General features: G+C 52.5%; 1 protein-coding gene across 6 annotated transcripts in view; it reads right to left on the minus strand.

The window, feature by feature from the left end:
* Positions 1-1902: 1902 nt before the first annotated feature.
* The window catches only part of PDGFRB (platelet derived growth factor receptor beta), a 28441-nt gene continuing 6069 nt past the window's right edge, over positions 1903-24274 (minus strand). Inside the window, exons 1-23 of one of the 6 annotated variants that reach the window (XM_083871574.1) lie at positions 19853-19897; positions 17124-17200; positions 15810-16106; positions 15105-15374; positions 14699-14826; positions 14216-14390; positions 13442-13634; positions 13118-13233; positions 12460-12586; positions 12089-12300; positions 11352-11446; positions 10958-11090; positions 10443-10547; positions 10234-10344; positions 9716-9869; positions 8712-8878; positions 8351-8469; positions 7120-7242; positions 5596-5707; positions 5224-5323; positions 5008-5113; positions 4299-4537; positions 1903-3814 (exon numbers count right to left, since the gene is read on the minus strand). In XM_083871574.1, coding sequence (XP_083727700.1) covers positions 3664-3814; positions 4299-4537; positions 5008-5113; positions 5224-5323; positions 5596-5707; positions 7120-7242; positions 8351-8469; positions 8712-8878; positions 9716-9869; positions 10234-10344; positions 10443-10547; positions 10958-11090; positions 11352-11446; positions 12089-12300; positions 12460-12586; positions 13118-13233; positions 13442-13634; positions 14216-14390; positions 14699-14826; positions 15105-15374; positions 15810-16106; positions 17124-17172 — 3282 coding nt within the window. In that variant the 5' untranslated portion in view covers positions 17173-17200; positions 19853-19897 and the 3' untranslated portion in view covers positions 1903-3663. Of the gene's footprint in view, positions 3815-4298; positions 4538-5007; positions 5114-5223; positions 5324-5595; positions 5708-7119; positions 7243-8350; positions 8470-8711; positions 8879-9715; positions 9870-10233; positions 10345-10442; positions 10548-10957; positions 11091-11351; positions 11447-12088; positions 12301-12459; positions 12587-13117; positions 13234-13441; positions 13635-14215; positions 14391-14698; positions 14827-15104; positions 15375-15809; positions 16107-17123; positions 17201-17293; positions 17376-18665; positions 18717-19852; positions 19898-24274 lie in introns of those variants that run through there. The other 5 variants (XM_083871571.1, XM_083871570.1, XM_083871573.1 and 2 more) reach the window with 5 other exon arrangements.

The following is a 24274-nucleotide window of genomic DNA, read 5'->3' on the forward strand; positions in this document are numbered from 1 at the left end:
AACCTGTGCACACAGCAGTCTGAGGAACACCTTAAATGTGGAAAGAGACACCAGAGTGCTGCATTAGTTTCTGGGATACATGTATGAAATAGTGACTGGCAGTAGGATTATGCATATATTGGTTCTGATAACAATGTAACAGCTGTAGAGTAAAATATAATCTACAAATAAAAAGATATTGCACTAGAGATGGGCCCAAGCTGTGGCATGTGTTCCTTCGTGGGGGCTCAGGTTGGGTCCACCTCTAAACACAAAAACACACCCAAACAAAAAAACTGAACATCGAAAGAGAAAACCCAGTGGGACCAGCTCCCCTCAGAGTCTCACCAGAGAAATTATGGCTACAAAACTGGTGGGCAAAAACAGCCAAACATTTCTCCTGGCCCTCACCTGGCAGGCCATGCAGGGACTGGAATGTTGGCAGCAAAGAGAGAGAGGGAGTGTGGGGCTGGATCTGTCATTCCCAGCCCTGCCAAGCCCTCTCTTTAAGTGATGCTTAGCAAAACATGTTGGCTTTGCCCAGCTGCCAGCTTGTCCCTGGCTGAGAAGGTCTGGTCACTGCAACTTGCTAAAGGTGCTGTGAAAGGTTGAGTAAGGACAGGAAAATACCACAAAGTGCAAGACTTAGCCCTTAAAATCACGGGGCCAAGGGCAAGTATCTGGTCATATTCCTCCGGAGTGCAGAATGGTACCATTTTGCAAAGAGTCTGGCGTACCTACAAGAAGGAATATGGAGGTGGGGGTAGCATCCCATCAGCAGCCAGAACAGATTTTGATGCAAATAATAATTTCAGTAAATCTACAAATGGGACAAAATGCAATAGGCATTCAAATGTAGCTAATGCACAGCTAATAGGACAGGATACCTGAGCTCCCCCAGCAGAGAGATCTCCCCTTTCAGGACTGTGGAAACTATTTCAAAGTGGGAAATTAGTAATTTAATTAGCAATTAAATCTGTACAAGATGAAGTTTAGAACAGGATTTTTTGAAATAAGCAAATGGCCAAGGAGAAAGTGAGAAGGTGCTAATTGATGGGAAAATCTTTGGGCTGGATGGAGGTAGTAAAAGTAGTTCTCTAGATTGTTCTTGTTGCTAGAAGTATCTAATATTTTTATTAGTCAGTCCAGCCCAAAAATAACAGTTTGTTAACGAAATTTGCTCATGATCCAATGTCTGGAACAGCAGGGAGTAGCTTGGTTAGAAATGCAGGAAGTGTAGAAAGACGTAGGTGCCTAGATTGGTCAGAAGATGACTCCAAGCTCTCAGTATGTTGTGGCTGGGAAAAAGCCAATATTATCCAAAGCTACACCAGGCAAGTTAGGACCAGCACAGGCCAGAACTATTAATGCCCTGTGTGAGGTCTAGGTTTGACCTCACCTGGAGTACTGGGTACTTCTGGTCATCTTTGATAGAGAAGGATGAATTAAAAAGGAAGCTGGTGCAGACAGGGGCTATTAGGATAACCTGATGTACCATCCTATGGGCTCAAGTTGCAGTGACACAGATCCTACCAAGCACCTTACATGTTAAAAAAAAAATCAAGCAATCTGACCCAAAGGATCTCATAAATTACTTCTTCTCTGCAGTAAGGGATCATTTAATGAACTGTGGCCATAGGAGACGGCTCATTACAAGCAGGAGGAACAGAGGATGGAAAAACAGTTGTCATTCACAGTATGTTTCCTATGGATGGTGGGGAATCTGACCACAGAGGCTGAAAATATCCTCTGCTGGCTGCCAATAAAAGTGCTATTTCTTATGTTCACATTTTACCAAGGACATCAGCCCACAAAACACCTACTCCTTTAGCCACATAAATGGCAGCACTGGAATGGTAGAAAACTTAAAACAGAAGCTGTTTTGCTGGGGATTTCTGGCAGAAGTTCTACATTTTGAAAAAAAAAAAAAAAAATTGTCAGTGACTCTGAGGTGGCAGAAGCCCAGCAAGATACTGATTTGAATTTCTGATTTTGTAAACCTGCCTGTGCAGCTCCTGTAGGATGCACAGAGAGATGTGCATGAGTAGGGCAATCAAGAGTTAATGGGAGCAGGGGACATGCAGTGAACAGAGCTCTGTGTGAAGTGAAACTCATTTCAGAGAAAAATCTGCTGTCTTCTGTGGTGTCAGACCTGTGGTTTTGGGGGTCCAGCTTTCATCTCTGCAGAGGTGGAGTTCACAACTGATTTCCAAAGCCTGGTGTTCCTCCTGCTTTGAGTCTGCTCGTTCAAGCACCAGCCGAGAGCACAAGAAGCCCTGACCCATCTGTGAGGAGTGGGGAAGGAGGTGAGAAGGCAGGGGGAAGGTCTGGGCCCGTTTAGTTTTCAAAACACTCTCCAAGAGAGAGGAATCCTCCCCGATTCCTCTTGCCCTGCTTGGCTCCCTGTGGCATTTCACAGCCCTGGCAGACTAAAGTGGCTCTGCCTGACCCCAGAAGGTGGCAGGGTGTGAGACACAGTTCAGCTGGGAAAAGGGCCTTTCCAGCCTCTCTCCCTCTCTTTCTTTGGAGCTACCCCTGGGGTGGTGTTCTGGCATCCTTATTTCTTCCCATAATCTTGCTGTGACTCAGGAGGGAACAGTGAGCCCTCCCATCCTGAGAAAGGGTGTTTGGGTGAACAGTTTATCAAAGGTGAGCCTTTGCTTCCCAAAGAAAAGGCACAAGAATTCTGCAGCTGGCGTGGTTATATGATTTCCCAGCAGCTGAGCTGGGTGTAGTGGCAGTAGATTAATGAATAACCATATTGCTTCCTTATACTGGCCCTGGCTAGTGGATTAATATATTTGTTCCCTTTAAATCTTTAATGGAGCATAATTAGCTTAGTGTCCACACAAACAACACAAACAACAGTGACTGCCCTCTTTGCTTCTATAACCAAGTCATTGTGAGGGCATTTGGAGCTCCTGGCATGCCCCTGGGGCTCCTGGTGCCACACTGGGCACAAAAGAGTGTGACAGCCTCCAGGTGGATGCAGAGCTGTGCCCCAGAGCTGTGAGTACCTGTAGTGCTTGTGATGCTCTATCCACCACAGGAGCGCTGTCAAGAGAGGAAAATGGTAATTCTGTACCTCCTAGACACTGGCTGGCCTCTTCAGGACTTGACTGTGCTTGGAGGAGAATCCAATGTATTCCTGACCTCCAGCAGCTGAAGGTTGGTGTTGCAGGTTCTCTACACCCCAACAAGGGGCTCCAGGTGGATTATCTGTCCCAGTGGGATTTCACAGAACCACGGTGTGGCTGACACCATCAGAGAAGTGCTGGTGCAGAGGGGATGAAACTCCTTGCCATGGAGGAGGAAGAGGCTGGAGTATCATCCTAGCAAATGCAGAAAGTGGTGTCTTGTGGAGATCCAACCCACGTCTTCCACTTGACAAGATGCTGGTCTGTGAGATGTCTCCCTCCTGCAGTGGTTTGATCACTGAGGAGGATGTGGCAGTGATCTAGAGGGTTTCTGGCACTGAGCCACCTCTTTTTAAGGGAGAAGGGGGTGGCAATGGGAAAAAGTCTTTCATTCCCCACCCAGCACTGGGAGACAGGAGGGAAGGAGGAATGCTGGGACAGGAGGGGATGTCCTGGTGTACAAGCCCAAGCATGGCTCTCTGTGACATCTTGGTCAGCCCCTCAGCTGGCCTCTCCATAAGGAGATGCAAAGTCAGCCCAGCTCTGACTACAGGAAACTCTCTTCCACCTCTTGGTGTCCTGTGGTTGGCTCCAGGCAGCCTGGTTGTGGGTCACATTCCTGCTCCTCATCCTGCCGCAGGCCCAGAGGGCTGTCACAGGATATTGTAGATGATGTGTTGGCCTCATTCAACATAGAGCTGAAGGGAAACAACAGGGAGAGAGAAATGAGTGTCTTGTCCCAGGTCTCCTGGTGGGAGAGGATTTCCAGAAACTGAGAAGTGTGTTGAGTTCCCAGCAGCCCCACTCTATCTGAGTATCTCCCCACTGTGGAACAGACCATATCAGGTGGGTCTATTCAGCCTTCAAACATAACACATGGCTGGTTGGGTTCTACAGAACGTGGTTCCCTGTGTGCTCTCCTCCCTGTAAGTGGGGTTGCTTGTCCTCAGCTGTGCTGGCTGATGTGCAGGGATGTGACACTGTGCCCTCTCTTAGCTCATGTCCCAGCTCCTCTGGTTCATCTCCATCCCTGTAGACCCTGATGCGATGACACCACTCTCCTTCTCTCCCAGTATATCCACCCCTAGTCTGTGCCTCAACAGAGCATCCCAATTGTCTCTTGAGGTCCCTGTTTCAGACTTGGACAGCTGAGGGAAAGGCCAACACAAGCAATGTTTTCACCTGGCCCGGCTGATGGAGGCCTCCTGAGGGAGGTCACAGCTCCCCTCGGGTTTGGGGTCGGGCAGAGGGATGATGTAATCATTCTCGCCCCCGTTCTGGTGCACGGCTGTGTAGAGGGTGCTGCTGGGGGGGGAGCTGGCAGCCAGGCGGGCGTTGTTCAGCACTGGGATGGTGGGTCTGGTGCGGACAACAGCGGGGTGGTCACTCTTCATGAACTCTTCATCCACCTGCTGGTACCTCTGCTCTCACAGGGCAGGTTACCAAAGAAAGGGAAAGGTCTCGTGAGTGGGGAGAATGCACTTGTGTTGTGTTTCCTTTTCCCAGAGGGGCTGGCATCTTCTAGCTGGATTCAGCTGCCCTTATTTCAACAAAGATAAGCCATGAACCTTTCCTAAGGGAGAGACCAGTGGCACAACTTCACGGCTCCAAAATACCAAACAGTTGGAGGCAGGATTTTGATCTCCTGCCAGTTCTGATTTCCGCAGTTGCTGAGTTACCAGCTGCCTGTCTGGCGACGCAGTTGTCTCAGCAATGCTCCTGGGATGCCCAAACCACCTTCACTGGCTGCTCCAGCTAAAGCAGCCTTGGTCACAGCAAAGTCCTCTGGCACTGCAGCACTGAACACTGGTCTCCAAACCCTGACTCAGGGCCCTCTGACTAAGGCACTGACCCTCTTTTGTGCCTCCAGCACAGGGTCCTTTGGACATACCTTTCTGTAGCAATCCACCAGGAGGTTTCCCATAAGCACCACCAGCTGTGAGAAGGATGGCCTGATCTCAAACTTCTCCTCCCAGCACTTCTGCATGATGTTGTAGCTGCCAAGAGGGAAGGGAGAGCACTGAGTTAGCAGGTGAGGAGAACAGGCAGAAATGCTTTTGTAGTGTGTAGAGCACATCCAGGCCAAACACATGTTGACAGCACATACATTTCATCAGAAGCATGTGTGGGTTTGGACATCCGATAGCCACGTTTGATGGCGTTGTAGAACTGTTCATTCATAGGCAGCTCAGGGTATGGAGTCCCTCCTAGGGGTAAAGGGAGAGCAGGAATTAGGCTGGAGGATTACCTGCCACCCTCCAGCCAACAAGGTTTTCTTATTTCTTTACCTTTCCTGTTTCACTTCACTTCCAAATGCAACGTAAGCATGGGGAAGAAGGAGACAGGGAATGAAGTGCTACTCTGACTGGTAAAGTAGGGACTTGGGGGTTAGAAGTGCATTTTTATTGTTTTTGAAGGGATCCTGCTAACAGGATGTTATCAGAACCATAGATACCACCATGATCTCCAGGGCACTTACCTAGAGTGAATATCTCCCAAAGAAGAATCCCAAAAGACCACACATCACTCAGAGTGGTGTAGAGGTTGTTGAAGATGCTCTCTGGTGCCATCCACTTAAGAGGCAAGAAGGTCTAAGAAAGAATCAAAAATGAAAGAGAGTCAGTTGTACCCACAGCACTTGTTTCAACAGATAAGAGCCTCACACCCAAATCACAAGCAAAAAAGACTTTTCAGATCTGCCTATGAGTCCAACACATCTATTGACATCTGCTGTCAGTTGGTCCTGGGAGGGACCAGTTGCCTCTTTCACTGTGCAGAACAGATCCAGCAGGCAGGAGGAAAGAATGGATGTGCTGTATCCATTTCCACCACAGCCTGCCATGATGAATGCACACATGTCACTGTGTGTGTTCTCTGTTGCCTCACTCCTGAGGAGGCCACTGACTTGCACAACCTGAGCAAAGATTCCTGAAGAAAGTCCAGGCCTATCTGACTTTGGAAACCTGAGATCAGGCTGGAGGGGGCTAAGGGATGACCAGAAAGGAGACAAAGGATACATCCAACTTCTTTTCGGTTCTTACTCACGTAGAGTGATAAAAAAGAAAACCTCACTTGACCAGCTTGTAGGCAGTACTGGCTATGCTGCTCCTGAGATTTGCTTGCACAATGAATACCAAAATAATCTCCAGGAAGGATTGCAAAGGGTCTCAGTTTCATTTCCCATTTTGGACAGGAAACCAGCTATGTCAAGGCTGGACTGAAAACCCCAATCCCTCTGGGGAAGGGCCCCCCTGACCAAGCTCTGAATACCTGTTTAACAGCACATGGGAGAATGCATGAGAGAAGTTAAGTAGTTTGTAGATTAGATAAAGATTGGGGTTTAAGGCACCTCTCTCTTCTCAGCTTCCCCAGCCTCAGTTTCTCTGGGAATTACATGGTCTGCTTTGCTTGGGATTGGAGATTCACAAATGCCTCAGGGCTGGAGTGGATAGGTTGTTGCTAAAATCAGAGGGAAATGCTTTGTGGCAAAGCTCAATTACAGCCTTATCCTCTCCTGCCTCGAAAGATTGGAGACATCTCTCTGCAAAGTAGCTGCTTACAAGAAGACACTTCTTCTTAAACTTGTGGTCTAGTGGTTAGAGCAGAATCCTGTGAATGTCTTCCCAGAGTGGTCAGTGAGTCACTACAGCCCTACCAAGCTGCCTAACTTTGCCCTCTTCCTGCCTGAAGCTCATGACCACACTCACTGCTGGCAGGATGCAGCACTGCTGCCGTGATCAGGACAGTTTACAGGGGACAATCCTGAGTTTTGCTACTGCTCAGCTTCTTCTGTAAAGAGCCAGGAGATGCAGGCATACAATTCTGCTGCTTCAGAGTGTGCAGAGCAAACAAAGTGAAGGATGGTTGGCTGTTGACATCCTCTCCTGGGAGTCCTGCCCTGTCACCACCTCTGGGCACACTGATGGACTCACAGGGGGCTATGTAGGGGGTGCCCAGCCCAGAGCCCTGGGAAGAAGGAGCTTGCAAGGCTCCTGGTACTCACACTGCCTTTGGAGATATAATTGGAATCCCTCATGATGTCTCTTGCCAGGCCAAAGTCACAGATCTTCACCAGCTTCCCCTCACAGATGAGGACATTCCTGGCAGCCAGGTCACGGTGCACACACTGTAGGGGGGACACAGAGGACTGTCACTGCAAGAGGCCTTCACACAGCCTGAGAACACAGCCCAGCTCCAGCAATAACCCATTCCTGGGGCTGCAGGGACAGGAGTCACCTCACGTCCTTTCAGGCATCTCCTCCACCTCTGGGGACAATCATGCCTTGACTACTAGCAGAGCTACCACATTTTTGCTGTTTTCCTGGACTGCTTCCTCTGTGACAGCAACAGCCATACAGATCCAGCAGGAGGAATCTGAACAACCCAGCAGACAGGGAATTGCCAGGGCTGGACCAAGCGAGGGGACTTGATGGGCTGGAAGGAGGGGGTGTCTCCATCTCTGTTAGGACAATCCAACCCAGCAGCCTGAAGACATCAGAGTTACACCAGCCTGGCTTGTGTCTCCTGGTTTGCCAGCATGCTGGATGTTTTCCCAATTAACAGCCCTGACATTTGCTGTGGGAGCACTGACTATGAACTTTTAGGGATCAGACTGTCTGGCTGGGGGCAAAGAGCCAGGAATTTCTCTCTGCATTGATGCCACTGACGTCTTCTGTTAGCCCTGCCCTGTGTGATGCTTCACACAATCCAGTTATATTACTGCCTGCCCTGGGCTAAGCCAGACCTTATGAAATTTCAGAGCCTAGTCCTTCATGGTGGCTTAATTTCCACTAAACAAGCATTTCTTATGAATCCTGGGGTGCTCAGAGCATGCAGTGCAATAAGGGTGTCTAGGAAGAGTAGTTGCTCTGCTGCAGAGTGCTTTGTGCTTGAGCTCCCTGTATGCTGTTTGGTCATCCCAGTAAACAGGGATGATATAATGTCACAGCTGTGCTGAACACGGCTCAGGAGGAGCACAGAGTCAGGGAATTTGAGGTCTGAAGCTCAGTGTGAGCCAGGGTTTGCTGTCACATGCAAATACAGTCATGCTGATCTTCAGGACTGTGTTTCCAAAGGGAAGTGGTCAGCATCTCTTCAATTGCATGGCCACTTATCCCACGAGGAGTTTGGCACGGACCAAGGGACAGTGGGAGGAAGCTGACCACAGGACATGGCAGAAAACTCACTGCTGGCCACCACCACTACAGACTCCACAGACCAGCAAGCATACGTACATTTTTGGAAGCCAGGAACTCCATCCCATTGGCCACCTGGAAGCTGAAGCCCACCAAGTCCATGTAGCTGAGGAGTGGAGACTCATTTATCAGTGTCACTCGGTCTGTCCTTTCCGGAGCTGGAGGACAAGCAGAGATGGATGTTGGTGTCACCCAGCACACTGCTGAGCCTCCCGCTAGTGGAAGAACACACTGGGGAATGCTCTGCCTCCAGCAACAAAGGGATATAGCTGGGAGCTCTCATTGTGAAGACATCTACCACTGCTGGTAGACAAGTCCCAGAAATGACCTTTGCAAGCAAAGCCATCCAGCACCCAAAGTACAAGCACCTCTTCCCCCCCAGCTGTGGCCAGGCTGTTACCTGAGGGGGAATAGCTGTCCAGCTCATAGGGGGTGCCATAGTTGGAGGACTCAATGTCAGCATACTTGACTTCACCCTTCATGTCAGACATGGGCACATAGTCCAGGGAGTCGTCCTTGCTCATGTCCATGTAGCCCCCATCACTCTCCACAGACATGGAGAGGTGGCTGTGGGGGGAAGCAAAGAGGCTGTTCAGACCCACAGGAGAGGAGGAGACACAAGGGTTGGGGGAAATGATTTGTGAGTCTGAAATTCCCAAACCCTCAGCCCCAGCACTGCAATGCCCCACACAGCCAGGAAAGAAGCCCTGCAACATGGATGAAGTGGGGTGCAAATGGCATAGTGCTTAGGAAGATCTCAGCTGCCTTCAGGCAGAAAGGGCAGGGGGGAGCTGTAACACTGCTCCATTTTACTATTGTTTTGGTGTGTTGGAAGGAAATGCTGCTTTCTAACTTCCCAGGGGACCATTTCTCTGCACTGCTGCGCCTGCATCCCTTACAGCTGGCAACCAGATAAAGGATCGTTTCCCTTTCCTTGTCGCACCTCTTGTGCAATTGCCTTGTAGCACTTCTCCCTTAGGCTCGGTAGCAGCTCCAACCTGCCCTGGAAATGCAGAGCTGAGATCTCCAGTGGTTGAGACATGCTGGAAAACCCTGTGTCTCTGTACTCAGTGCATGGCTACGGTTATGCAAATAATGTTAATGATGCCAGGAAATATTCACAACTGGCATGGAGCAGCTCGCATGTGTGTTAGTAAACTCAGGCTCCAGGACACAGAGTTTGCTAACTCCTCCCTATCAGGAGCTGCTTGGAGGTCACTGGTTGGCACATGGGCTAGTTTAACAAGGTAACAGAAGAGCCAGCTGTGTCCTAGTGCTGGGCCAGTGTTTATTTCACCACTGCGGAGAAATGTAGGATCCCTCCTGGGAGTACCAGCCTCCCTCCCTGACAGGGCTAGGATGGGGCAGGCACCATGGGGGAGGAAAGAGCTGCTTTCCTGGTACCTGTGCACATGGTCCTCCTTGGGGGTGTTCCCGTAGAGCTCGGCCTCCCGCCGTGCCTTGTCCCCGTAGGACTGCAGGAAGGTGTGCTTGTTGCGGTGCAGGTAATCCACCAGGTCCCCATAGCGGCAGTACTCGGTGATGATGTAGATGGGTCCTGGTGGGACAGAACACCTGCATCAGCCCTGCCCTGGCCACTGTGGCTGTAAATTTCATTGCATAAGGGTATTACCAGACTGCAGGAAGTCTAGGCAGGGGCAAAGGGAAAAGCTGCCTTTCTGACACTGAGCATTATTTGGCATTTGAGATTCGTGTTTGTGGAGTGAGGTGGGGGTTAACGGACATGTGCCTTGCCAGTTTCAATCAGGTTGGAAGAAAGGTGTTCAGAGTCCCACAAGGCTTTCTTAGGAGAAGGTTGAATCATTTGGAACCAGAAAACAGGAATAATTCTAAGGCCAGTTGTCTACCCAAGCACAGCCCAGGGAAGCAGAGAGAAGAGAGGGTGCTCTGGGCTCATCTACCTCCTTTGGTGCAGGCCCCCAGCAAGTTGACGATGTTGAGGTGAGGTCCCAGGTGGCTCATGATCTTCAGTTCAGACATGAGGGCTTGCTTCTCACTACTGCGGGCTGTGGCTGTTGGGGAGAGTCAGGGTGAGCAGCAGGGCAAGGAGGGGAGAGAGTGGCACTGACTGGTCTTGTGGCCTTAGGGTGGGGAAAGGGGGAGAACTCACACTTGAGCATTTTGACTGCCACTTTCATGGTGGACCGTGAATGGCTCAGGCCATGGGCTGTTGCCTCCACCACACGACCAAAGGCACCAGAGCCGAGAGTGCGTCCTGCAAAGAAACAGCCAGGAGGGAAAGTTGGCAGTGCTGTAGAGGAGAGGTGAGGAGAGGCGCCTGGAAAATACAGGCTGCTTGTCTGAAACCACATCAGCCTTGCTGCAGTCGTTCTGGTGGGCATGGACATGGCCATGAGCTATGATGTTTGGGGTTGGGGCTGGTTTCCAGAACTGCCAGCTACAAGATGGGATAGCCAGGAATAATACAGTGCATAATGCCAAAGGGGGCAGCTGGCCTCCCACCACAGTCCTAGATGATCCCCCTGTTCCAGGACCACACAGTATCTCCAGGGATCTCTGTGTCTATTCTGGGTTGGTCTCTTTTGGAGATCTCAACCCAAAATTTATCACCCTCAGAGAGCCAGGACCTTGGTAATCCATCAGTGGGACCTGCAGAGTCTTTACCTAACACCAGCTTGTCCCTGGGCACCTCCCAGGTGGAGTCGTAAGGGAGCTGCATGGGATCCACATAGATGTACTCGTGCCCATCAGAGCTTACTGACTCAATCACCTTCCAGCGGATTTCATAACGAGGTTTCTGGAAAAGGGAGCAGAGGGAAAAGAAACATCTGAGAGGCTGGGAGTCAAGGAGGGCATGGAGGATGTGTCTGGAATTCGTTAGGGAGTCTTTGGTCTCTACAGCCAAATTGTCTCATTCCCCATCTACCCTAATGATGCCAGGGGCATGCAGGAACTGATGGAGGCCCCCAGATCCTGATGCAGCTGGGATATCATCAGGCCCAGCCACCCAAACCCTGGGGTACCCCTATGGCAGCCTGGGAACATTTTCTTCTTTTACCTTCTGCCACAGCACGATCAGGATGATCAGGGAGATCACAGTAAGGACCAGCAAGGCCAGGATGACAGAAATTATGATTACTTTGAATGGCAAGGCTGCAAAGATAACAGGGACAACAGTCAGACTTCTCCACCCCTGCTCAGCCTGAGCACCCAGGGAAAGGAGGTGAGAGCAGTGCAGAGAGGTCCCCACAGACTCCATTCCCAGATATTGACCCTGAGCTGTTTCCTGGGTAGAGACAGTCTCCTCCTGGGCAGGCTTTCCCAGCACTTGCAGAATCAGCCCCCCAGAGATGAAAGGGTGATAGGCTGTTAGTGGCTTCTGCCTCAGGACAGATTTGGCCATGGGAGGGTGAAAAGATCTAGAGGGGCTGTTTCACTTGGGGGAGAACTGGTAGCCCTGGGCCTGGGCTTAGACCATCCTTCCTCATTTGGGATGTTCAGCATGTGGATGTTCAAGTCCGTGGCACCATCTAGTGACCCATGGGCTAACAACAAGACACTGGGGACCTGCTCAGGTATTCTTGTCTTGCCTCCCTAGAGAGATGACCGTGCCAGCAGTGGGAAGAGCATATCTGTGGCCATTAGACCTAAGGGCTCCGCACTCCAATTGGAAAAATCTTTTCTGTGCAACCCAAAGGAAGCTTCACTTGGGGCAGAAGCACCCAGGTTTCCAGGCCGGAGACACAGAAAGGTCTATTTCCCCACCGGTGGCTCAAAACTTGTCTCAGTCCTCACCATGTGGGACCAGAGTGATGTCCTGGGAGTTGGTGCCCAGGAAGTTCTGCACGGTGCACCTGAGGAGCAGGGGCTCGTGCACCCTGTGCAGCTGCAGGGTGCTGTTGACGCGGTACAGCTGCCGCTCCGCGTGGTACGAGGCGTTGGTCTGCACGCCGATCTCGGCCGACTCGTTCCCCAGCAGACGGGTGGGCTGTCCCTTGCTGCTGCACCTGGCCCAGAGAGGATAAAGGCACCTGAGAGCCAGCAGGGACCACGTGCCACCTTGGGATGCCCAGGCGTGTGTGCCAGCATAAAGAAATTAAACAATTGCCTGTTACTATAATAAATAAAAGTCCAGCTATTCTCATGGCCTCCGTCCCTCCACTTACCATTTGATGTCACTGCAAGTAGACCAGCTGATCTCTGGCTGGGGCATGCCTTCAGCAGAGCATGTTACAGTCTGCTCACCACTGTTGGCACTGCTGTTCTCCTTGAGATCCACCACTTTAGCTGGCACTGAAACCAAAAGACAGTGATGGGAACTAATCTTCCTTTCTGACTGCAGCATGGAAGGGGAACATGATTCCTCTGGTGAATGTGAGTCTACTGTATCCCTACTATGCCTAGGGATGAGGTAGGACTTATCATATCCGTTGTGTTTTATTTTCAAAAGGGAACAGCAAAAAAAGTAAAGTTTGAGGGGGTTATGGGGGAGATCTGCCCCCATGTAGCTCAACTGGAGAGCAAGGTGAGCATGGGGGAAAGTCCTGAGCATCACAGCTGTACAATCATCTCTACATCTACTACACTGGGCCAAGCTGATGGTGTCTGTGCTGCCTCCCTGTCCCTCTTGCTCTGAGGCCAAGTGTGAGATATTTCACACAAGTGTGTTTCTTGCTTGAATGCTCTTTCTTTAAGCAAGACCACTCTGGAGCTGTGGACATAGGAGTAAGGGCTTCATTCTGAGGGTTCTGCAGCAAAGGATGGTGCCACCCCTTGAGGCTCCTCCCGCCCTCCTCAGCCATGTGTGTGCGTGCCCATCCTCACCATTTATCTGCAGATGGAAGGAGAGCTCCTGCTCATCATCCTCATTGGAAGCCCGAATGGTGTAAAATCCTCCTTCTTCCTGCTTCACCCGCACCAACACCAGAGCTGTCTGGTACCTGGAGGAGACACAGTCCCAGAGTGATGGCTGTGGGAAGGTACTTGGGGACTGATAATGCTTGGAGGCAACCAGCTGCCACCCACCTGAGGAGTGCTTGAAATCCACTCACAGAACACTATTCAATCCACCGTGTGCAACCAGTAATTTGAGATTCCTTTGTGAATTACCCCCTCTCTGCACCCTGGTGAGGAATGATGGGCCCATACCTGGTTTCTGACAGGTTCCTGCTGGTGATGGTGAACTCGCTGCTGCTCTCCATGGTCAATGTCTTGTTGTTCTTCAGCCACACAATATTGGGTTGGGGATAAGCCTCCAGTTCCACCTGGATAGTGTGGCTCTTGTGGACCTCGGCATACACTGTGCTGGGCAGGTGGGTGTGGAAGTGCACAAAGCCACGCTCTGAGGCAAGAGGAAGAGTGAGGTCAGAGAGGGGAACAACTCTCTCCCTGGCCCTTTGGATAAACTTGGATCTGGAAAAAAATTCTCTGAATACCCAGAAGTGATGGGGAAGCTCCAGATCCATCCCTGAAGACCACAGGCTTGTATCTGAGGGAAGTGTGGATGCAGAGCCACACTGGAGCAGGGGAGCTCACAGGGCAGAAGCATGTGGCTGTTGTCTTGTGGATATAATGGAGATGGGGCAGTTTCCCTCAAATTACATGAAAGGTCAGATGCAGATGGACGACAACACATCTTCACATCCCCTTTGCACTACACAGTGCAGAGCAGCTCTAACCAATACCCTCAAGAGTCTTAAAGGGTCACAAAAGCCCTGAAGAGAAATTTGGGATGTTTTGAAGCCAAAAAGTGGGCAGGGGTGACATGAGGTAAGGTTTGGCTTGTTGTCATGGTTACTTAGAGCAGAAGTGAGGAGGGGAGAAAGCTGGAGGCTGTGAGAGAAGAGAGGGGGTCACTCTGGGACATCCTGCCTGGACACCCACACATGTGTTTTGGCTCTGGGTGTGTGGGCAGCAACGCACCGATCACTTGGACAGTGATGTCCTTCCGATCTGTTTTCTCATGGTAGCCCTCAGAGACATTGCAGACATAGGTCCCACTGTCCTCCAGCTCTGCATTCTGGATGATGAGGATGGAGCGGATATCGTGGCTGGATCCTGGCAGGAAGTCAGTCACTGGCTCCACAGCCTTCCCTGCCTGCAAAATGGGGACAGGAGACATGGTCTGAGGAGCCAAAAACATGTTCTGCCATTGGGCTCACAGGGAAGGGGGAGAAAGTGGTAGAGGATCCTAGTCTGGCTGCTACAGGACAGGGAACATGCATTGATCAGAGACCCCTGAGACAGACAGTCCTAATCCAAGCATACCCCCATCAGACCTCCCTGTGTGGCAGCAGCAGCAGCATCCCATAATTGCTGCCATGGGATATTGATGAGTGATTGCTCTGGCACATCTGGGTGGAGGCTGGAGCTGCTGCCCAGAGCCTGTGGGTGTGGAGCACTCACCTGCTTGCGGGGATAATCCCAGTTGAAGTTGACCAGCTCGTTGCCACTCACGGTGCACATCACAGTGACATTTTCTCCCTGGCGCACCATGGTCTGCACTGCACTGATGGAGACGTTCACAGATGACACTGTGGGAAAGGTGGAGGAAAGGAATGAATTATGAAGGGATAAGTGGGCACCCAGGCCATTTACCCTGGGTGGACTGGTCCACTGGAAACTGTCTTCCCTGAGGGATGGAGCTGACTTGTAGGAAAAACCCATTCTCTAATGGAGACAGGACTAAATCCAGCCACCAAATTGATCATCACTGAGGAGACAGGGGGAGAGCTTTGGAGTGGCTCCTGCCACTGGCTTGAAGAAACAGCTACAGCAGGTGCACAGGTGTGCCAAGACAATGTCAGCTCACCCTGGATCCTGTAGACGTAGAAAGTATCTGAATCCACCTCCTGGTCATCCACATATGTCCGGCAGAAATAGGTCTTATCCTCAAAGAAGCCTTTAAATCCCTGTTGTGGGTCATATGTAGCTGGGATGGGATTCTCCACCTTCTTCTCATAGAGGGTGACCTGCATCTGTGGGTTGGTCACACGGCATGGGATGACAGCCTCTGTGTAGCCCGTGATGAAGATGAAGACCTCTTCAGAGGTGACTGTGGGGAGGAAAACCAGGGAGGGATCTGTGGGAGAGAGAGAACATTGCTTAGAGAAAGCTCCTTGGAAGCTTAACCAGGGCTGCTTTGTGCTCCTCCAGGAATACTCCACCACAGGGCCCTGACTCCATGTTAGTGGGATGCTTCTTCCCATACTTCCCTTGGGAAAGTAGAACTGCATGTCCTGTGCTTGTCAAATGTCTCCTGGGAGGGTGAGAGAGACCCAGCACCACCAAGCACCACTGCTCCCCCACCACTTGTCCCAGCACACCACACTCGCCATGAGCTGGCACACCAGAGACATACCACAGCCACAAAGACCTACCATGAAGGCTCTCCTGCTCCTGGAGAAAGGATTTGGGGAGGCCAAGTGCTTGGAGACAGAACAATAAGCCAAAGCCCTCTTTTTCCTGGTTGCCCAACTCCATGAAAACCCACAGGCAAGGATGTGCTGTTCCCTACCTGGAACGTAGATGTACAGGGCTCTCCTCTCTGCTGGCTCTGGAGCCTGCTCAGGGCTGTAGGTGCACGTGTACTCCCCGGTGTGATGGCCTGTCACGTTCCTGAGTGTGAGATTGCTGACAAAGACACCATCCCTGTGCTCCAGCGAGGCAGCGAGGGGCTGCCCCTCCCGTTCCCAGACCAGCTCTCTGTCCCCATAGCACAGGAGGGAGAAGGTGCTGTGGAGGCTGAGGACAAGCTCAGTGTCTCTGGGTTCGATGTGCAGCCTGCTGTCCCCAAACGTTACCTGCAGCAGACCTGAGAGAGGAGTGACATGAGACCAAACTGAATCCCTCTGAAATCCACAGAGAAAGCACACCTCATGGCAATGTGTTTGCTTTGTAGTGTCAGCCTTGACACTGAAAAATAATTTTCCTGGGTTTGCCTTCCCTAGTGTAATTACCACTGACAAACCCACTGTCTCCTCAAAAATGTCCTGCCAGTCCAGACCTTGGTGGGTCACCCTTCATTCCCTGTACCTCCTGCAACCCTTACTGGAGAGCAAATCACATATCACAGGATTCAGCAGTGTTCAGTGCAGCCCATGCTGTCTGTGGCAATATTGGGTGGAGAACCCCCAGGGAGGACAGAAGGCAATTCCCTGCTCTTCTGGCTGCCTGTCCACACAGTGTCAGACAGGACACAGAGGAGGCTGAAACAATGTCAGTTTACAAGAAAGTGAAAAAGGAATGAAAGCAAAACCTTGCAGGAAATCCTTTGGAAGCAATAGAGCAGGCAAGGTCTTCCTGAATGGCTCCCCATGTCTCTCCCAGCTTCCTTGCTTCACCATTTCCCCAGATGTCCCAACGGGGCTGTGACATGCTGCTCTCTGGTGTCCCCACAGGTGGGCAGGACAGCTGGTGACAGCTCCAGGGACTTGCAGCAATGCTGTGAACAGCCCAGGTGCAGCCAGGAGCCCTTGTGCCTTGCTATGGGGAGTTGTTGGATATATGGGATCTGACCAAATCCCTCCTGCTGTGGGGTGTCCAGCTAATGTGGGTTCTAGGGTGTCTGCTAAGGATGGTCTGAGCACACCTGGCACTGCAGCCTATGGAAAGGTCTCCTTCCCCCACCGTGCTGTGCACCACCATGAAGCAGATGGGGACTTTACATCCACCCCACCAGGACTGAGTCAGCCCATGGATCTGAGGCACCAGCAGGGATAGATGTCCCTGGAGCATGCTGTGCACCCCAGTGCCTCCCCATGGCACTGCCCCTTTCCTCCCCCTCCCCCTGCCCAGGGACCACACAGCCCTGCCCAGCCACAGCACTCACCGGTGAGGATGAGGAGCCAGAGACACGTCCTGAGAGTGGGGCACAGCATGCTGGGCTCTGGGCTGGCTGTCTGAGGCCTGTCAAGAGCAAAGTGATATGAGCACAGCACTCAGCAGAGGAGAGATCCCTCGGCTGTCCTGGGCAGGGGTCCTTGAGCCCGACTTTTCCACCTCAGAAACCTTCCATGCCTCCAGTTTTCAGCCTTTCCCTGCTGGCGGAGTGGTGCTTCTCCCTCATGCTGGATCTGCAGTTTCTAAGACTTCTCCCACTGGTAAACAGGGATTTTGCTGGAGGCTCCAGCAGTTGTGTCAACTTTTGCTCATCTCAGCTGGAAATTCCTCTCCCCCCTTGGCAGAGCCCTGCCTTCCTCCCTCCCTTCCTCTGCTTTACCACTTGCCTTTTTTCCTTAGTTTTTCTTCTCTCAGTCACAGTGAGATAAAACTTGCTAGAAAACAGATCCCCCTCCAACCCTCCCACATTGTCTGCTCTTTCCAATGAAATAAAAGAAGCCTTGTCATGGCACTTAGTTGCTGGCTGGGGTTAAACCACAACAAGCCTGAAGAAACACCACCAATAAATGAGTTTCTTGTATTTAACTTTTAAATACATAAATTTAAGAAAATATCTAAGAGAGTTTTTTTAGTTTAAAATCCTTCTAATCAACATTTCTTGAGAAATCTTTAAAAACCAGGGAGGTTTTTAGCCCTCCCTGGTGCAAACCAGGAGCCAAAGGAGACAAGGCCAGAGATCCCTAAGAGCAGCAGTCTGTCTGTCTCCTGTGTATTGGGGTGACAGGTTGCATCTCCTACACCCCCCATGGTGCCTGCAGGGGTGGGAATGAGGATTTCTGAAAAGCGAAATGAACACACCGACAGGAGGAAGAGTAAGGCAAAAGGCTTTCCCTGTGCCTGGGGGAAATGAGTTCACTGGAGAACTTGGGGATGCTCCTGCACGGAGCTGAACAGCTCAGCCACGCTGCAACCCAGGGCTGAGCTCCTGCCCTGCCACTGGGCCCCCTCCCAAGGCCCCTGTGCTGCTGGCAGTGCTCTGGGGAGCTCTTGCCAGGCTCAAGGAGGGCTAGTGGCAATCTGAATTTGCTGACCCGGCCCCAAGACCCGTCTCTTATTGAGCTCTCTGCTGCCTCTGGCCCTGGAGCGGCCTCCCGGTCTGCTTGATGTTAAGGAGGAAATGGTTTTTAAATGACGTGCGCTTGTCAGATGTTTTTATTATTCTCTTGCTTTGGCTCAACAGAAGTCTGATCTGCCACAAATCCTTCCAGGTCTCCAGCTTATTCAGCAGCATCCGTCTCTCTCCTCCCGGAAAAAACCCTCTGTAACTCTTTCTCTCTTTTCGTTTGCCAGAGGGGATAAGAGCACTTAGGGCAAGAGATGGGGGTGGGTAGGATGAAAGGACCGAGGTGAAATTCAGGCTGTAAATGAATGTGACCTCCCTGCACCCACCCTCAGAGCACCGAGCTGCAGGACAGAGAGGGATGGACAACCTAATCTCTGCCCCCCAAGGCACTGCCATGAGAACAATTACCTTCGTTTCCCCATTCTCCTTTACAGAGGTGTGTGATTCATCCATTATTCAATGTTCAAGGTTGTAAGGACAACTGGGATCCTCTCCTTTCACCCCTCCCTGCCAGGCTGTATTCACCACCCCAGCCCCCCAGATACCTGCCTGTAAGCAGCTGAGATCCTCCCAAACCCATGCCCAGCTTTTATCTGCCTGTCCGGTGGCTGTCACTGTCAATCCTGCTGCGGGCCAGATCTTAGCTTCACACAGACAGCTCCCTGCCTCCAGCAGTGATCTCTGCAGGATCCCCGATGGGCAGAGCCCTGCCCTGCCGGCTCAGGGAGCCGGGCACGGGTTTGTGCCGGTGCTGGACTAGCAGGGGTGCTGCTCCAGCGAGCAGTGAGAGCCCCGCAGCCCCCGCCTGCCGCCCCCGCTGCGCTCATAGCTGGTTTTAATAAAGCTGCTGCTTTTGCAGAAAGGCATTTCTCTTGGAGATGCTTCCCGAGCAGAGTGGGAGGGTGGCAACGTCTCGCAAAGAGCGGTGACCTCTCCCTTGTTTGTCTGCTCCGGCCGGGGCCAGAGGCAGGCTCGGAGGCGCTGGCGGAGCTCTGCCCGTCCCGCGGGAGGCAGGGGACAAGCCTGTCCCTCCCTGGCACCGGGACATGTGTGCTTGCACATGTGGGTGCGCACAGGCATTTCACAAGGGATCCAAATGCACCCAGCTCACTGCCAGCCTTGAGAGCACTTGTTTCCCTCCTCAATCCCAGCTTTTGTTCTTAGCAGGAACTGTGAGTGCCAGTGAGAGTGCCAGACGAGGAGGAGCAATCCCACTCAGTGGCACAAAAGCAGGCACCCAGACCTCATCCCACCCAGGGATCCAAACACAGGCATCTATATGATGCTCAGCTGCCTTGGGTGATCTCCTCTCACCCCTATGGGTTAGCAGGGTGCCACAAGACCCCTCAGACTCCTATATCCTTCCCACAAGCCAGGACCCGAGTATTTTCAAGCCATCCAAGATCCTTTGCCTTCACCAGGCACAATCATGGAGGCCAGGGAGCTCCTGCAGCAATGCCACATCCAGCACCCTTCACTCAGCCCTGCAGCTCCATGGCAGCCTCCCCCTTGCAGCCACCAAGGTGCTGCCCAACTCTCCACCCCCATGTCCCACCCCTCCTCATCCTTCCCTCCCCGCCAGCACTGGTACAGACCTTCCCTCTGCCCCTCTCCAGCTCCTCGATGTGAAGGCAAACCAGTCCTAGCCAGGCAGGGAAAGGAGCTTTTCTCTTGAGCCACAGTGTTTATTATTCTAAAGGAGGAATTTGGCTGGGAGAGGAGACAGGAGGTCGGCTGGCTCGCAGGGCAGCCGCGCTGGCTGGGTGACACAGCCCCACACCACACTGAGCCCCACATGCCTGTGGGGTGGCTGTGCTCCCCAGGAGCTCAGCTCCCAGGGGGGCTCAGCTCCCGGGGGCCACGCTGGAGCTTGGTCAAGTGCTGTGGGGGAGGCTGGTCCCCAACAGTTGGCATGTCCCTGCTCGCCCCCATGGTACACCCAGCAAGGCCAGAGCTGGGCACTGCTGGACTGAGAGTGTCTGGGGAGAGGGTTTGGAGTCCAAACAAGACACAGATACAGGCAACTGTCCCTGACTGGTGACACAGACACTGCATGTCCTTACCTCCCCTCTGTAATCACAGCAGCCTGGCAGAGCAGAGTGGAGTTTGCAGCAGAGATGAGGAGAGCTGAGCCAACCCTGGGGCTGCTGGCTTTCCCAGCTGGCAAAGGAAAGTGTCCCAGAGCTGGCTGAGGTCAGGCACCACTGGAATCCTGTTTGAGCATCTCTAGTCTTGTGCTCTTGCAGGGGGTTTCTGGGGGGATGGAATAAAGGGGTCACCCCAACATCCCAGAGCAGCTGCAGCGCTGAGCACAGGGCTCTGATGGCCTGTGATCCCACAGACAGGACATGGGCCAGAGGGCCAGAGCAGTGGTCAAACAGCACGGCCAGGGCCACGGCTGCGCCAGGACTGGGATTCAAGTCTCATGATTCCCCATCTCATGACTACACAGCTTTTCCAGAGCAGCCTGCTCCCATCTCTCCTGCATCCCAAATCTGATGACAGCTGAGCTTTCTCCTGCGCCTCCTCTCCCACTCCCTCGCACAAGTGGCCGGGGGCTGATGCCTCTGTGGCTGATGAACTCGGACAGGAATTTCTGCAGCAGGAGCAGGGCAACGCCCAGGAGTTGGGATACAAGGAAGAGCTGTATCCACCCTCTGCTGGGGATGCTACCACCTTAATTTAGGGAGCCACCTCTACTACTCCTTGCATCTCAGAGTGCCTCGTGGAGCAGCTGAAGCATCACCAAACCTTACTGATTCATTAATATTTTCCAACTCCAGACCTCTCTCTTGTTTAAGAATGCTAGTAAGCCCAAGATGACTTTGCTAATGCCCAAAATATGCTGTGTGGGTTCAGTCTTCATTCTTCTTGGGTAAAAAGGCAAGAATTTCCTCTGACTTTGTATGCCCTGCCATACCCTGAGCCCCCTTCCCTCTGCGCTTGCTCCCTGTGTATCTCCCAGCACCCTGGCAGAACACACATGGCAGTCACTGCTGGCACAGACACTGCATGGCACTGCCCATCCCCAAGCATAGATCATGTGGGACAGGGCCATTTCCAGCCCTGTAAACATCATAAACTATGGGAGAGGATGGGTTAGGAATACCAAGGATGTCCTCCCAGTCCACTGCCCTCCTCTCAGCCTGCCTAGACCGTGTTGCTGGCCTCTCCACAACCAGTGCCCTGTGCAGAACCAGTGTGTGGGGGGTGCCCCAAGCATCCCCAGAGCTGTGGGAGCTGAGAACCAGCCTGCAGAGCTAGTGCACAGGGAAGGGGATAGTTCAGCATGCTGGGGAGTGGGTGAGCAGCCACAGCCACCCTGGCAGCCACCTTGGCAGGAGCTCTGGTCCCTACAGACCATTAGTCACCAGTAAGGGAATGCACTGTTTGCTGGAAATCGGGGTGCACAGCTCCCTCTCAGCAAATTGTTTTGTATTTCCAGGGGCAATTCCTGCATCCATTGCCTGTGTTACTCTTCTCTCTGGCCATGCTCTCCTTGCCCTCATCGCTGCTCCTGTGGTGTTGGGCAGAGGTGCTGGATCCTGGCCCTGCCCACAAGGGCATCTCATCTGACAGGGAAGGAGCTCTCACACAGCTGCCAATCCTTTCCCTTCCTCTGGATTTCTATTTCTAGCCCCTTTTCTTGCAGGGCTGTGCTTCCAAGCGCTCCCACAACGCTTGATGGCCCCGCCGCCCTGCCAAGCAGGCAAGGGACATCTGGTGCAAATTAGCGGGAAGTCAAATATACTTTATTTCTTCTTTGTCTAAGCGCATCTGAGTCATTAAGTGAGATCATGGGTGCCCATATGCAATAGAAAATTCCCGGTATGCATCCCATGATCAATACTGCTCACAGCCAGGGAGCAAAGGCATTCCTTGCAGGGGGAGGGGGACACCATCCCCCACTTTTGAAGGCAAAAGGCTCCCCGAGCAAAGGCTAGTGACCACTGAAACCCAAACCTTGCTTGTCCGGCAATGAAACTCCTTGGCTTGTCCTGTTTTCCTCTGCCACCCTCCCTCTGGCTTCTGCAACTGCTTCTTTCCCACCCTTTAATCTAAATAAAACTGAGTGGTTGTTGGTTTTTGTTTTTGGTTGTTTTTTTTTTTCCCTTGGCTGGAATTGTCTGGAGTTGCAACATCTCTCCTCTGGGGTCCCTTGGCTCCCATGACACCGTGTTTACTCACAGGCCAGATTATCATCACAGAGCCCTTTTTCTTTTTCCCAGCAAAAGGCTAGAATTAGGCAGGGCACACACATGGGGAGCTTGTCATCCCAAGGCCCATAAACGGCTGCTGATAAAACACAGAGGTAGGAAATCTGAAACCCGACTGAGGAGCAGCCAGGCTGGGCAGTCCCTGTGTCCACAGACCATCCCTGCCCCAAGATGAACACCTGGGGGCAAAACCCTCCTCGACTGGCCACGTGCCAGTGCCAAGGAGGCCCCCAAGTTTTACCCAACACTGTGAGACCAAGGGACACTGAGAGCCTGGGTACCTGTTGGCAATGTGCTGGATCTGGGGGTGTTTCACTCTGGGTGAGGTGAAGTTTTGCAAGGGCAGGCAGTGTCATTAATGCCAAAACCCTCTGAGTGGTTTTGTGAGAGCTCCTTGGCTATGAAGTTGTGACTAAAGCCACAGCCTTGGTATGGACTGAGCTCTCTAGGAGATGGGAAAGGCATGGGCAGATGCCACCTCTGGGGGTGAGCTGAGGGACGAGCCCAGGGACACTGTGCCCACAGGAGGGTATGGCTCTCCTGCTGACATCTGCATCAGGGAGCAGATCTGATGTGACCAAAGCTCCTGCCCAGGACCCAGACTCTGGTCCCCAGCCTCAGTGGCACCTGGAGAATGCGGTTGTGTGGTCATGAGGGTCTTGCAGTAGATGTAGCACATGAGGTGGCACACCCAGCCTCCCCCAGACCAGCCTGCCACAGGCTTTGACAGCATCCAACGGGAAGCTCAAAATGAGGACTGTGACCCTGAAGCAGGGGAGGGAGACTGCCAGGGGAGATGACAAGTCCACACTGAGCCCCAGCAGTGTGATTCAGCTGCCCTGGGGTCAGCCACATGAGGAATGGGGTGGGGAGGCGAGCCCCGCGCAGCCCTGTCTGACTATAGCCATCCTCCCTCTCTGAACGAGGGGGAACATCAGTGTCCACACACAGAGTCCAGCAAGCCTCCAGCCATGGCTCTCCACAGCACGTCGCTGTGAGGAGCAGGCACAGAGGGACGTGGGACCAGGGCGAGCCCTGCACTCTCACCCATATCCCCTCCTCTTTCCCCCTCTGTTTTAAGCCCATGGGAGACAGAGGAAACGAGTGACCCATTTAGTGCGAGTTCAGAATAAAAAGAAACATCTGTTTGGAGAGGTGCCAGTGTTATAAATAATCCCCCAGCCCCGAGTGATGGTATTCATGGCCCTTTCGGCTGCGCATGCTCCCCTGCTTCCGCTTTCCGAGGAAAGGCCAGACCCTGTGGGCTGCTCCCTGGAGCCTGCAAGCTTGGCCTGGACTGTGGGAAAACCCTGGGTGAGGACCAGGGTTCACCTGAGCCTGGGGAGGGAGGGAGGGGGTGTTGGGAGGAATGGGAATGGCTGCCACGTGCCAGGCAATGCCCAGCTGTCCCTTGCTGCATCCCCTGCTTCTCGCCCTGGTCAAATCCTGCCCATCTGGGTCTCCCTGGGGCAGACAATGTGTGCCAGGGCCATGGTGGTGCTGGGACTGCTCTGGGGTGGTGCTGGAGGCTGGCTGTTTTGGAGGACAGCCCAAAGTCTGGCATTGTGCGTGTCTGGGGATGCTCTCACCGGGTGTGGGGAGCAGCCCTGTGCAGGCTCAGGGCTCACCCCTTGTAGTGCAATGACTGCTCCAGGGAGGCACAAATGTGCCCCCTGGGAGCAATTCAGCCCTTCCCAGTGCACTTTTCCAATAGGATGCTCTAAAATATCCAACACAGCCCAGCCAGGGCTATCCATGATTCTCCTAATTTCTTCATTACCCCTGACAGCAAAGATATTT

Source organism: Zosterops lateralis (genome assembly GCF_965231275.1).
Source record: "Zosterops lateralis genome assembly, chromosome: 14".
NCBI classification, from domain to species: domain Eukaryota; kingdom Metazoa; phylum Chordata; class Aves; order Passeriformes; family Zosteropidae; genus Zosterops; species Zosterops lateralis.